Source organism: Glandiceps talaboti, chromosome 14, assembly GCF_964340395.1.
Source record: "Glandiceps talaboti chromosome 14, keGlaTala1.1, whole genome shotgun sequence".
Taxonomy (NCBI): Eukaryota; Metazoa; Hemichordata; class Enteropneusta; family Spengelidae; genus Glandiceps; species Glandiceps talaboti.
This window is the reverse complement of record NC_135562.1, coordinates 12,904,923-12,921,128: the sequence shown is the minus strand read 5'-3', so window position 1 is coordinate 12,921,128 and position 16,206 is coordinate 12,904,923. Positions and strand designations below refer to the sequence as shown.

At 37.2% G+C, this 16,206-nt stretch overlaps 1 protein-coding gene across 1 annotated transcript; it reads left to right on the top strand.

Annotated features, from left to right (window-relative positions):
* Window positions 1–1,282: 1,282 nt before the first annotated feature.
* On the top strand, window positions 1,283–11,921 carry LOC144445569 (malignant fibrous histiocytoma-amplified sequence 1 homolog). Its single transcript, XM_078135176.1, has 4 exons — window positions 1,283–1,537; window positions 5,993–8,328; window positions 10,643–10,825; window positions 11,301–11,921. The coding sequence occupies exons 2-4, from the start codon at window positions 6,009–6,011 to the stop codon at window positions 11,432–11,434; spliced, it is 2,637 nt and encodes an 878-aa protein (XP_077991302.1). The 5' UTR covers window positions 1,283–1,537; window positions 5,993–6,008; the 3' UTR covers window positions 11,435–11,921.
* The last annotated feature ends 4,285 nt before the right edge of the window (window positions 11,922–16,206 follow it).

Genomic DNA, 16,206 nt, shown 5'->3' with positions numbered 1-16,206 from the left:
AAAACAACTTTACTATGTTTTTCTACTTGCAAAAACTACTCTATGATATAACATATATGGTATGGAGACCTTGATTGTTAGTCAATTAATAGCAAAACTATGCAAACAGTGTAAAAAGTTTGTTATGGTACATACAATAACAAACATTTTACACATATATTTTTGAATGTTTTGCAATTTATTGAGTTACAAACAAGGACTTGGTATATGTTATTTCAAATAGGTTTTTATCAAGTAGAAAAACATAATGAAGTTGTTTTATAAATTTAAACATCCTAAATAAATACACAGTTCTCATATGGCCACTTTAATGACCTCTATAGTTGTCGATTGTATACTGATACACCATTGTTCTGAAAGTGCTAAGTCACTTGTATGGATACAATAGGCAATAGCTGAATAACTAAGGTACAAGTCAGAACAAAAAGAAAACGTTTATACTTCATACAGCTGTGTTTGGTTTACTGCAACTAGATGATGAATGTTTCTAACAATTGGTATTTTCTAGTACCACAAAACAAATAGTATCTGTGTGTTTGTGTGAAGGACACTTTGGTCAAGCAGTGTGCGAAGTGGCAACACTCCATTGTAATAACGTATAACCTCTAGCTCGCACTCTGCCCGGTACTCTGGCATCCCTCGTTAGTCTCCCCCTGTACTCAACAACACCCGGCTGACTGTCATAGTCTTCGACATTTTGCTGAAGTTCAAAAATGCTCGCATTCGGAAAATAACACATTTTACTAGACGCATTAATTGATCGAGACTGTAGTGTTTCGTTCTTTGTCATGTCGTAGCGTTTGCGAGCACCGGCTGAGTAGTTTCAGTGAACAGTGTGTGATCATAGACCCAGTATGATTTGATATACGTCAGAAAACAAAAACAATTGATTGTTGTGTCTACAGAGGTCTACAGCGACAATGTAATTGTTTGCACTTTGTTGTTCTACTTGTCTTTATTCACGAACAATGTACCTGTATGTAGGCCATAAGCTGAACTCCAAAAATAAGTCTTTGCCAGCAGAACATTTCCATTCACAGAAGCCTATACTAGGACGAAGTTTATTTATTTGTTGTCTACGTTTCTATGCGGATTGAAATCTCCCTCATGACAAAAATCCCCCATTCTTTTGTTGACATCTTAAAATAGTCTATGACATCATCCACGCTGTCATTCATGCGTGTGTAAATCAATTGTTCATACAAATCATGACAAATGCGCATGTGTGAATCAACAAGTGGCTTGAATATTGTGTATGTGTGAACTGTACAGGTAGTCGACTAATCTCGTTCAGGATGTAGTCTGAAGATTGTTCGTCTGTCTGTCTCTTTACGGATGCTCATAATGTTGCAACACGGCATGGTATTCAACGCTCATTTTTAAACTCTGGATATATCGCTGGGTATTACTGCGGTGCCTGACATCGATGAAAGTTTATACCGTACCGAGTAATCAAGGTACCAGACGACGAAGGTAGCCATTGACTTTATTGCCAGCCTCCACTAAGTTCAACGGGCGAGTTTGAGCCACAAAGAAGGTAAATGCATTTGTAGAGAGATCTAGAAGAACTCAACTTTGTTTTTTTACTGTATCTGTATACTATGTGTACAGAATTCCAGTATATATTGTGAGACCTCCAGTTTCGTGTAGGGTCTATGATATTATTGTGATGTAATATAGTTTCTTAGTAAGACCTATAAACACTGAGTTTTGTCGTTACGTAAGCCACACAGGTGAGTTGACAGCTACCTGCAAACTTGAACGACTACCACTACGTACTACGCTAATTCCGTTAACCTAAATGACATTTTGATTTTTTTGAGTTTTCGCTATCGCTTCCGAAGGAAACAGAGAAAATTCAAAAAATAAAAAAAAATCAGATATGATAGCAAAATAGCGTAGCATTGATAGTCCTTGAAGTCTACAGGTTGGCGAAATCACCGTTGACAAACTGAAATGGTATTCAGTTCTAAAAGAAAACAGAGCGCACAAACATGAAATGGCTGGAGGTTAAATTTCGGTGTATAAAGAATATGCTAACTGTGTACATTGTCTGTTTTAACCACATTCTGCATTGTAATACCAACAGGCTGAATTGCCAAACACACACCGTCTTGAATAATAAATCTATTCACACTACAGTATCTTCTGAATCATTCGGTTACAAAAGATATTGTACTTTGGGGACATGATACATTTTAGACACAATAGCCATACGTTTACAAAGAGAGGTTGGCTACCAAACTAAAGACATAATTGCAGTAAAAAAAATGCTTAGATAACTCAAGATGAACACCGGTACACTAAATAAATCATTCTTAGCATGGGGTGTAAGGAGGCTGTTAGTTCAAGCCAAACAGGACGTGTTTCACTTTGGGTCGAAGGACGAGTTCAAAGTACGTCAACAGACAATAGTCAGTATGTAATGTTCGCCTTCTATAGTTTGAAAGACTAGATTATGATGCGGTTACTCTAAAAGTAATCAAAACATTTGTTTTAAAGTAACCATGTGGAGAGAAATGTGTACATTTTGTATTTATTTCGGATTCGCAATTACTAAAACAACTTTACTATGATGTGGGTTTTTGTTGTTGAAAAAGATAAATGTGTTTTGCCACTCAATAAATTGCAAAAATAAAGTATGTAAATCATGGTTTGTTATTGTACGGACAGTCAATAAACCGAGTACAACTTGTAACTTGCACGTGATCACTTGTAGTCGCACTTAAACCAATTATGCAATAAAAAGAGTTTCATTAAATTTCTTGAATAATGGTAACATGCGCGAATACATAAAGACACAATGACAATAATATGACATTGGTGGAGAGTCTATGCAATAAACACATTGAGCACACATAATCAAACTAAGTATACATGTTTTCTTGAGACTGGTACACCGACTTTGACGGTGTTATGTACTTGTCACGGTGTTTACACAGTTTATTTACAAATCACTTCCTTGCTGACAATAATGAACATTTTGCATTTATTTACAATTTATATATTGAGTTACAAAAACAGACTTGATCATCTGGGGCATTGGGGCACGTAGTATTTATTAAATTATTTTTTCCTTGTACAGACTAAATAAAACGTTTTGACGAATTGAAGAAAACAGTTAAGCAATCCCAGCAATAATACGTGTCTCTATGGTCTGGGGTGACAACATCCTATATAATCCGTATAGCTCCACTGATAAGATGCGAAATCTTTAGATAGAAACCCTGGCCTCTTACTGGCTTTACTTGTATAGCCTTTACCCATGCGTACAAGTGAGAATTGCATAGTCATTCTGTCACAACCTACAAATGCTTTATACATACATCAATAGTAAAATGAACTTCTGAACTTTGTGTTTATTCACCTTACGTTATCTGTGTGTATTGTTAAATGTAAAAGAAGTGTATGCATACAAACCACATCCATCTTAAATGTAGCCATTTATCAAACGAATACTCGAATCATACAAAACATCCCATTTCGTCTATAAATGCTAAAATATCTATCGTGGGGGGGGGGGGTGCACTCACATATGTCCACTGTTGGGTAGAGATTTTCCCTCCTGGTACTAATTCTCACAGGCACTCGAATCAGAGTGTATGGTTTATTTAATGTATAATAAATAAGATAATAATAATAATAAAAATAATAAATACAATTTTTAAAAACCATACACAGATTGATTCAGTGCCTGTGCTAACTCTCATACATCATTTTAGACTAATATGAGTAAAATAAATACACGTACACCCCTAGCTATATAGACCAAGTTGTAATTTTGTAAGACCTCGTACATAGAATGGATTTGAACCCATGCTGGCTATCGTTGACCTGATATTAGACTAACCTTCCCAAATCTATACCCACCCACAATGCATACCAAAATGTCGGCACATCCATATATATCATCATTTACATTGGGTAACACTTTCCCACGTATTATCCCACTCCAGGCAGTGAAGTATAAATGTGTACACCAAATAACCAATCATTGTTAAATTCATCCTTAGAGAAATAACCAGTAGTTGAGTAGCTAACAAGCTACTATACTCCATATTAATATAAGACACGTTAGTTCTCACAATAGAGAGGTTATTGGCCACCAATCCACTCATTAAAGCTGAATGCAATATTTAAGTGTTAAATCATTTGATTGATATACTGTTTCATCTATTATTTATACAGCAGCATATCTCCATGGTAACGGTTAATGATACCACTATTCATTAAATTGTTCCTTTCACGCGTTTCTTAGAAACACGAATTCATCAAATATTTATTTAGTCAACAAAGAGGATTTCCGTCTTGTCCCACGTTCTTACAAGCTGTGTGTTGGTTGTCTGAGCTATTAAACCTGGGAGGGGATCCATTGTATTTATCACTCAATTATCAACATATATACACTATACATCATGGCTGCAAGTTAAGGATCATTGTATCCTTTAATTTATCAATATAATTTTCTTGAAAAATTAATGAGGAATTAATACCCCTGAGACGTTTGGAAAAAATCACGGATTTTCCGAAGTTATGTAGGCACGATGTGATTAAAATATGATGTGGTGTATACTTGATTTCTTTATTTTAAATACCACTATTACCTTCGTTTTATGTCGTTTGTTTTCGATTTTGTTGGTTCGGGAGTGATCGCCTTCTTTCTACTCTCGGAATAACGAAATCGAAAAAAATGATAATAAACAAATGAAATAGAGATACATAAAAACAAAGATGTATTCATGACAGCAGATTTTAATTTGGTGTAACCATGAAAACGACCTAGAAATATTTTTGCAACGCTCAATGTGATTAAATATCTAGGAAATAAGTAAACCGCCATCCATCTATTATCTGTATGGGTCTATGATTAAACATCTAGGTATGGATGAGTCACAAATTACGTCGTTAATGACGTCATGAATGACGTCACACATTGTCTATTGGTTTACCTACACAACAACGTAACGTATTGGTTACATGATACCAAGTCTGTGCATGGAAACGTGTCAGTCCCATATATTGCTGTAAACAATGTCAAATTCAATGTTAACGTAGGTGTAATAATTGTAGTTTTGTTTTTATTTACAATACTTTTTTAAAAAAAATACTTTATTTTGTTTGACTCAACATTTTTTGTTTTACTTTTTATTTCTTACGGGATTTGCAAAGGAAAACAAAGTTCTAGCGGAGGACCGAGAGCGATGTAGCGAAACCGCTACAGTACCGAATCTAGTGTGAACGCAAAATAAAATTGTCCTCGACAAGGGTCGGGGTTCGGAAAAGTATATTTGAACCCTTTTAGTCCAATAGCTTTGCCCCCCCCCCCGCGATCAAGTGTTGTAACCCTACATAATTTCTTTAAGAAATGTCAAAAGAATTTTCAATGGAGTAAATTCATGGCATCCACTACAACCGCTTTGATAGTCGTTAATTTCAAAGTGTAATATTATTTGAATGAGAATTTCATAAAGTTACTTGAATATGTTGGAAGTTGAACGAATATATTAGAATAATAATGTTCTCCAAGTACTGTGCAGACTAGATGATATATGACAAATTGAACCAAATCAGAATGTGGCTTATAATCTCAGATTTGCTTGTCTGTTTACTGACGACGGTGATTTCAACAAAACTGATCTAGACATGTCGAATAATCAAAGGATTTCGATTACGATAAATCTCTTGATGAGAAAGAGATATCGTAGGTCTGAATCCATTGATTATTAAAAATATGCAGGCTGGAAGAATTGAGGTCGTCTGCAAGCGATTTAGAGCGCCGCCAACGACGAGACGAGTCTTTCAGTTTAAAAGTGACGTAGATCAGTTTTGTCCTCGGATCACCTGCAAAAGAAACCCTCGAAAAAAACAGAAACTTGGTAAAACTGCGCTATACTACTGACAATATTTAGTTGAAATGCCACTCTGTTTTGTGCATGAGACGAAGATTTTGGCTGACTTCACTTTGACCTATCATTATCACTTTTACCAACAGGTAAAATACCATAACCATGGCAACAGAAGATAACGAGCTCTGCCATATTGACGGCATCACTAAGATGGTGACATGTGATTTATCTTACAAAGAGTTGAGTAAATTTCCTCCCGAGTTGTATCGACAAAGTGGCGTTCAGGTCCTCTATCTTACTGGAAATAAATTGAAAAATGTACCGAATTGGGTCGGATGGGTGGATCGATTGGATACGTTGGAAGAGTTGTATCTCGATGATAACTTGCTAGAAGAGTTTCCCTTAAGTGTCTGCAATCTAAAACGTTTACGTGTGTTAAATTTGAATGGTAATACTCTCAATAATGTGCCAAGCGAAATCGCCAAATTGAAGGATTTGAAAAGACTAGCTCTCGCTAGAAACGAATTTGACCACTTTCCGGAACATGTACTGAGTCTTCGTAATTTAGAGTACCTATTTCTCGGGGATAACAAAATTGAGAGTATATCATTGAACATTGGAAAACTTATCCATCTGAAAGAACTGTGGATAAACAACAACAAAATTTCGAAATTCCCAAATGCCATATGCGAATTGTCAAACCTGAAACATTTATGGGCCTACCGCAACGAAATCAGAAGGCTGCCATCTATGTTTGCTCGCCGCCTCAGCAAACTTGAATCGCTTCGTGTCTACGGCAACCCATTGGTCGAACCACCTTACGAGGTAGTCAATTTGGGTATAGGCGCCATCAAGAAGTACGAAGAGGAGATAGAACGCACAGCTGGTGTACGCGAGCCAAGACTTAAGATGGTGGTACTTGGAGAAGCCAAGGCAGGTAAAACGAGTCTTATTTCGACGATGTTGTCTAACAAATCAAGGTTAACTGGTGAAGAAGACCGAACCCATTGCATAGATGTCCTGAAATGGTTCACAGAGAAGGGGTTGAGATTTGAAATTTATGATTTCGGTGGACACCAAGCTTATTCCGTCACACACCAGTTTTTCCTGACACCACATTCCCTGAACGTCCTAGTATTCGATCTTCATAAGTACACGGGGGATTTGTTCGATACTATGATCGGCTATTGGCTGAATGTCTTACAAAGCAGGGTACCAGGTGCGATAGTTTGCCTCGTGGGGTCTCACGTGGATCTCTGTAAACCGAAAGAAATCAAGTCGAAATGTCAAGATGTGATGGAAAGAGTAGCTAAAATGAAGCAGCAACAAATCCTTGATATCCAGGCGCAAATGAAAGTTCTCGATACTGCGCTGAAAGAAAACAGTGGAACTGGTGCATCACACAGGTTGCCTGGAGTCAGCATCGACACATTACGAAAACGCAAAGTTCATCTTGAATTCCTCCTCCAAAACCGTCTTCAAATTACCCACAAACTCCACACAATCAGTTCTGCATGGTCGATGGAAGGAATTGATAATTTCAGGAAGTGTATTCTGAAGTTGGCTGATGACGTCAACAACTTTCCCGACTTGCAACGTGTCCTACCGTCTACTTGGTCCAAACTCGAGAAGGCGTTTCTAAGAGACAACGGTAACTTTGGCTACAGTATGCCATGGAAACAGTGCGTTGCCATGGGTGAAGAATGCGGGCTTGATGAGGGGAGACTACAATCAGCTATTTACTATCTTCACAAACTTGGGTCGGTGCTTCACTTTGAACATATACAAGAACTTCGGAAATTTGTCTTCCCAAATCCCGTCAGGTTGATTGACATATTCAAAGACATGTTTCATCACGACCTGGAGGCACTCCTCAGTTACAGAGGAACAGCGTTTCGTACACAGTACACTAAAGTCAAATTTCGTCAAGTAAAAGCCGATCTAATGCAACGTGGTTTGATGTCATTCAAGCTTATCGGTATACTGACAAGCGATCATCTAAAAACAGACTCTGAAGTTCAACTAATTCTTCAGTTGATGGAGAAGTTTGGGATATGTTTCCCTCTGCCACAGATGTCCGATGACAATGAAAATACCGAGAATAAAATGTACCGGTTTCCATGGTATCTGCGTGACAAAAAACCAAGTGATGTCAGTGCTTGGCCAGTAGAGATATCGTCTGATACAGAGCAGATCTCCATTGGGTGTGAAATCCAAGGTTTCTGTCCATCTGGCATCTTTGAGAGACTTTGCGTACTTGTCAATCGGCATATATCGCCCTCATACAGGGAAGACTGGAGTGATGGTGTGTGTGGTTATAGCTACGATGGCTTAGCAACGTTCCTCCTTGACTATCGCAGTGAAGACATTGCTACGGAATTAGGCGTGTCTGCAAGAGGAACCATGGCAACAGTGAGGTCAATGTGGAAGGTCATTATGGCTATCTTTGAAGAACTACGTCAACTAATGAAAGAATGGCCTGGTAAGGAACATTTCTTTAATATTAATGTAACACATTAACGAGTCTATTTTAACTTTGCCAATGATTTTTTGGCCGTGCGAAAATCCGTTTTTATGGACAGGTTGATAGAGAGTGTGGGTTGCGTCAGAGTTTTCAGCGATTAAGAAGTACGGACCCAAAATATATCATTAACCAGTATTTAATAGTATCACTCATTGTTGACTGACACTGCCAATGACCTATCAGTAACCAGTATTTGTATCCACCCAAGTTGATTGACACTGCCACTGACCTATCAGTAACCAGTATTTGTATCCACCCAAGTTGATTGACACTGCCAATGACCTATCAGTAACCAGTATTTGTATCCACCCAAGTTGATTGACACTGCCACTGACCTATCAGTAACCAGTATTAGTATCCACCCAAGTTGATTGACACTGCCACTGACCTATCAGTAACCAGTATTAGTATCACTCATTGTTGACTGCCACTGCCACTGACCTATCAGTAACCAGTATTAGTATCACTCATTGTTGACTGACACTGCCACTGACCTATCAGTAACCAGTATTTGTATCACTCATTGTTGACTGACACTGCCACTGACCTATCAGTAACCAGTATTAGTATCACTCATGACTGACACTGCCACTGACCTATCAGTAACCAGTATTAGTATCCACCCAAATTGATTGACACTGCCACTGACCTATCAGTAACCAGTATTAGTATCACTCATTGTTGACTGACACTGCCACTGACCTATCAGTAACCAGTATTAGTATCACTCATTGTTGACTGACACTGCCACTGACCTATCAGTAACCAGTATTAGTATCACTCATTGTTGACTGACACTGCCACTGACCTATCAGTAACCAGTATTAGTATCACTCATTGTTGACTGACACTGCCACTGACCTATCAGTAACCAGTATTTGTATCCACCCAAGTTGATTGACACTGCCACTGACCTATCAGTAACCAGTATTAGTATCACTCATTGTTGACTGACACTGCCACTGACCTATCAGTAACCAGTATTAGTATCACTCATTGTTGACTGACACTGCCACTGACCTATCAGTAACCAGTATTAGTATCACTCATTGTTGACTGACACTGCCACTGACCTATCAGTAACCAGTATTAGTATCACTCATTGTTGACTGACACTGCCACTGACCTATCAGTAACCAGTATTAGTATCACTCATTGTTGACTGACACTGCCACTGACCTATCAGTAACCAGTATTTGTATCCACCCAAGTTGATTGACACTGCCACTGACCTATCAGTAACCAGTATTAGTATCACTCATTGTTGACTGACACTGCCACTGACCTATCAGTAACCAGTATTAGTATCACTCATTGTTGACTGACACTGCCACTGACCTATCAGTAACCAGTATTAGTATCACTCATTGTTGACTGACACTGCCACTGACCTATCAGTAACCAGTATTAGTATCACTCATTGTTGACTGACACTGCCACTGACCTATCAGTAACCAGTATTAGTATCACTCATTGTTGACTGACACTGTCACTGACCTATCAGTAACCAGTATTAGTATCACTCATTGTTGACTGACACTGCCACTGACCTATCAGTAACCAGTATTAGTATCACTCATTGTTGACTGACACTGCCACTGACCTATCAGTAACCAGTATTTGTATCCACCCAAGTTGATTGACACTGCCACTGACCTATCAGTAACCAGTATTAGTATCACTCATTGTTGACTGACACTGCCACTGACCTATCAGTAACCAGTATTTGTATCACTCATTGTTGACTGACACTGTCACTGACCTATCAGTAACCAGTATTAGTATCACTCATTGTTGACTGACACTGCCACTGACCTATCAGTAACCAGTATTAGTATCACTCATTGTTGACTGACACTGCCACTGACCTATCAGTAACCAGTATTAGTATCACTCATTGTTGACTGACACTGCCACTGACCTATCAGTAACCAGTATTAGTATCACTCATTGTTGACTGACACTGCCACTGACCTATCAGTAACCAGTATTAGTATCCACCCAAGTTGATTGACACTGCCACTGACCTATCAGTAACCAGTATTAGTATCCACCCAAGTTGATTGACACTGCCACTGACCTATCAGTAACCAGTATTAGTATCCACCCAAGTTGATTGACACTGCTACTGACCTATCAGTAACCAGTAAGAAAATAAGTCTTTACCACAATGATGTAATCCCACACTGTAGATCCGGTCCTCCGTTCACAAGTGCCTGTGGATATTTTTCTACACATTAATAATCCCATCCTTTCTTTATTCCTTATAAAGGTATATTACATGATGAATTCATCGTCTGTCCTCACTGTGTCAAAGGTCAATTGACAGACCCAGAAGTGTTCCCGGGAGAGTTTCTAAATCAGCCTCGTCCAAGAGATGTAATCCGGGTACCTTGTCCATCTGGTAGGGGGACGATGGATGCTGGTTTGGTATACCCACCGCCACTGGACGAGGGTAAGAGGAATCCCAAAAATGATAATAACTAATTTGATTGCACATACAAATTTAAAGGAATTTGTTTCTGCCTTATTTCTGCCTTTAGTACACTTGCATTGATTACACTGCTATCTTACTTCGTATTCTATTTTAGATGATAAAATAACACCAATTGGGTAACGTACACAAATTTGAAAACTTGTAATTGTAAAGAAGTTCTACTGCACTTGACACGTGTTTATCCATTTAGACATTTCCTGCAAGGGTTAATGGGAAAACCTCGTGTGGTGACATGTTACACATCTTGACACCCTTCACTGCTAACCACTTGCCTTGGATAGCTTGAAATAGTGATAAGGTCACGACAAGTCTCCGGGCTATAGCTAGCATGAATGTAACTGGATATTCCTGACAAACAACCAATTCATCTAAGACTAGAATAATTGTATTAATGTACGACTTGTAATCAAAGTCTTGTTCATCTTTCCAACAGACCCGTCACCTATAACTGGTGCTGTAGTTCTTCCATCATCCGGCACAGTAAACAGAGCTGACGTTCGTGGATCAGGTGCTTACGTCATACAAACGGGTCCCCAGTCTACTGTCAATGTTGGTTACAGCATGTGATGTGTGATGGTCTGGAATCCATGCCGTCCTTAGTCCCGGTTACCCATACTGCACCGCGGGCTCTCTGTGACTTCCACCGGATACTTTTATGGGAATTCATGTCAATACCTGTGACATGTACATTGACAAGGATTCCAAGTTTCCAACAACATATATGCATTGCATTGGCACCGATTCAACCCTCAGCAGCATCATCGTCAAACTACAGGTCATTTTACGGCAATTTTACTTTTCGTTTAATATGCCATCAGCAGGCTGGCGAAAAATGCTGCAACATTTTACTGAGGCAATAGAGTCGGAAGAAACACCTACTGGTCACATTATCGCGATACACATATATATTTACCTTACATGCAACCCAATAAAATGTTATCCAGTTTGTGATATTTCAGAATTGAAATACAAAAATATAAGCTTACTCCAAGTATGCACTCGGTATACTTGGAGATGGAATCATGTACGGAAAGGGGGGGGGGGGGCGTGAGTAAGTATGATATTGTTATATTGTTACATGTCTTCGATGTGCAAATGGCAGGATGCATAGTTCAACCTGTGTTAAACCGAATGTCGTAGTAACCACATAGTTGATTAGCGCACACGCAGCCGGGTCACACAGGCAGAACTCAAGTCTGTATCCGGGCAACTTTATGTGGTCTTGGGATTTTGTTTCATATATCGATAAACTCAGAGTCACCATAAGGAATGGACATGCGTGTTCATGTACACGTAAAACCATCGAACGTACAGTGGGACAATTAAAGTTTGCGAACAATAACTTTTCCATCATTTTTTTATCTTACAAAGTGTAGAATTATGTGCCAAATAGTTTGACTTTCAAAAAGAGAGAATCTTCTTCGCATAAATTTAAGAGGGAAATGTTTGGTCGTTGTCAGTTCAGTAGTAGGACCAGGAGTAATTTTGTTGTACAGTATATAACAGTATTATGGTATTATGTTTTAAAGAACTGTGTAAAAAAATAATCTTGTTCATACTATTGGAATTTCTTGTTGAAAAAACTTAAACCCTGAATATAATATTGAATCTTCACCATGATAACTATGTGTGATATGTTTTTGCGATTTTCTTAGAAGTTAACCAATTAATATTTCCGATGAAAACTGGACGCAGCATTGTATGTAGACTGTAAGATACGTCGTGTCGTTCCGCCCTCACCGCCCCGTCATGGGGTACCTTACAGACTACATTGAATGAAATTAAATGTTAACTTGAATTACGTGCAAATGGTATTATATACAGAAATTTACATGAACTGGCATTTTCCTGTTTGTGAAAAAAATAGCATTTACAGAATATATATTTTGTGGGTTTGTTTACGTTATGCATTTATGTGTATCTGAAGGGCATTTATATGTCTTGTGTTGTGTTGTGTTGTGTTTAGTTAATTACATAATAAGGTACATGTTAACGATGTAATCGGACAAATTTGGGAAAAAATAAAAGAAACTTTGTGTTTGTAACCGTATCATATGAAGAATTCCATGCATTTCTTTTAATTTCTGTTTGTCTCTGTCTGTCTGTCTGTCTGTCTGTCCGTGTCTGCGGTCTGCCTCTCTGATGTGAGTATATGTGTCTATTTGTCGGTGTGTCGATATGTGCGGGTGTGTGTGTGTGTTTGTGGGGGGGGGATGGGGTGGGTGGGTGGGTGTGTATGTATGTATGTATGTATGTATGTATGTATGTATGTATGTATGTATGTATGTATGTATGTATGTATGTGTGTGTGAGTATTTACATGGACCGTGTCAATAAACACTAATCCATAAAGTTTTTAACTTTGGCTATTTAGTCTACTGCCCTCAACAATTAAAGTATAAATTCTTTTGTTGATGTGTCACGTATTAAAACTGTCAGTTGTCAACTTTCAGACAGATAACCCTTATTCATCGCCTAAAAACGCCCCGCATAAAGGGGAGATATTTGGAGCTCTAATAACACACATGCAAGTTCTTCCCAACCGCCATCCAAACAATTATTGTGGGAAACGATTTTGCAAACCTTGAATTTTCTTACTGTGCCAATATTATATAAAACCGCATTGTCAATAATCTCAGTTTGAACTATTTGGATATCAATGACAATCACGACTTTATACAATCTACCATTTTGGACAACCTGAATTGAGGAAAGAATACTGATAGCCTCATTTTTTTAAAAATGCACGGTAATTTGTATATTCTTCAGGGGATTACGAAATTTGGATTTAATCAAAGCATGAATGTCCACTGACAATTGCGATAACTGATTTGTAATAATATAGACGGCAGGGAACGTCATGTCGTACCGCCCTCAACGGTCGGATCTTGGGTTGGCCAATGTGTGAGGGCGCCCTGACATGGTATACAGACTACCAAAACCTACCATCGTTGTCCCTTGTACTGTATCATCTTTGCACAAGATTTGAAAGAACATGACCACACATTAATACCACAGAGTGTCTACAAATAGCATAATATGCAAGAAATGGCTTGATTTTGGGAATCTGAAGTTGAAATGCACGCGAAAAGCTTGTAAGTGATAATAACATAGGAGCAGACAAGTGTATACACAGAAATTTGAAATTTTTCATAACTTTTTTTTAATTGATTTTATATACCTTAAATTGCACTTTTAATACTTGTAAACGTTACCAACCATGCAACTTTCAACAAAAATACTTAATAGATGGAAACTGACTGTAAAATATTACAATATTGCAGAAATAAAAATGTCTGTATCTATAATCTGATAACCTTGTATCCCATATTACTCACTGATAAATAAATGTACAACTTCTTAAGTTTAACATTGGAAAGCAAAAACGTGTGTTGTAATGCAATGTAACATGGTGACAAGGTGATACTACTATGGCAATCCAACTATCGTCAAACTAGGATAGATATAAACTATTACTACTGTTGTTGTGTATGGTAGATTATGCAAAGTGGGTGATGGCAGTGAGCTGTTGATATGGCTATAACCAACCTGTAATTAAGATAGTGTAAAAAAAACTGAATGAACTTGAATGTGTGGCCACTTGCGGAAGACTTATCAGAGACACCACTCAGCTGTGACTTTAATTAAATCAATGTCCGTTGCTAGGTTATATCAACATGTTGGAAAAATAGTTTGGCTTTCTCTATTTTAGTCATTCTCCCAAACAAAAGCTGTTATTTCTTCCGCGACACTGCAAAATAACGATGGTGCCTCTTAGACGGTGCTGTAAACGAGGCTTAAGTGGTTTATGATGATGATGATTTTAGTTTGCATATAGCTTGATTTCCATAGTAGTATGTATACACCTGCTTTTAAAAATGACTGTAAAGTTGGCATCAGAATCAGAATGAGTTTTGGAAGTCAGGTGAAAACTGATTCTCATTGCAGCATCAGATTCAACATCACATCCAAAAAAGTTTGGGCGATGCCCAATCTCATGGCAACCATAGATTGGCCTGCAAATGTAATGAACTAAAAACGGCAAGTATTCTTATGCTAATCGTTTTGTCTAACTAATATGTTAATTTACGCAACAATTAAGTGAATGAAAGGCAAGACTCCTGGCCTCATGCACATTGAAGACTACGAAAGTGCATCGAATGTGATGCTGACACTCTCTGACACCACAGAACATGTCAAAGGTCATTTGAAATCTGATTATCACTCTTGTGCCAACTTTTCAGGCATACATTGAAAATTAAGTTTCCTCCACAAGGGCAGTAGAAAAGTATGAACGTACCAATATTTTTTTTTGGAATGAAAACTAAAAAGTAAAAATTTACAAAACATGCAAGTTCAAATAAAATCTGTACAACGATGCAATATCTGTGTGAACAGAAAATAATAAAAAAGTTAGAGTACACCTGCTTCAAAAACTGAATTATTTGAAATATTTGGAACATAAAACTAGTCTTCTAGAATTATGCAAAACATCCAACCAGGTTTTATCAAAAGAGGCAAATACACTGCAAACATACCCAAGAAAATGATTGATATCACGTGTTTTCAAAAATATTTTCAAAAAACCCCAAATAAAGGTAAATATGTTCTTAATATGCTTTATTAAGCATATTACCCAAATTTCAAAAAAAGTGGTCCCTGGATCCGACTTCATAAACACATTAATGTGAACTTACTAAATGTGTGTATATTATAATAAATTCTTAAAACAATATTCTATGAAAAAACTATATTTTTACAAATAGTTTGATTTTCAGTTCTTGAATTTTTCAAATATGTTATCCAGTTGAAGTGGCCATGTGAATGAGGATTGGGTATTTATTTATTTTTTTTAATTTTATAAAACAATTTTATGATGGCGTCCTACTTGTAAAATCAATATGAAACAACATTCATTGATTGACAAAGTCTGTGTTTGTAACTAAACACATTGCAAAAAACTAAAAAAAAAACGTTTAAAATGTTTGTTATTGTACATGCAATAAAACAAAGATTTTACTCATATATTAATCTGTTGCCATTTATTGAGTGACAAACAAGGACTTATGTTCTTTCACATTGATTTTTTTCAAGTAGGAAGCCATGATAAAATTGATTTTTATGAATAAAAACTCCAAAATAAATATCCAATCTTCATCATTTATATAGCCATTTAAATCTCTAGAACATAATAATCATATCGGTATTTAAATATTGGTCTGTATGTATGTATACATACATTGGTCTCTATTTAGAACAAATTGAGTTCCTTCATGAAAAAATAAATAAATAAAAAAAAACACGAATAAACAAATTTGGAATATACTCTTAGAAAATTT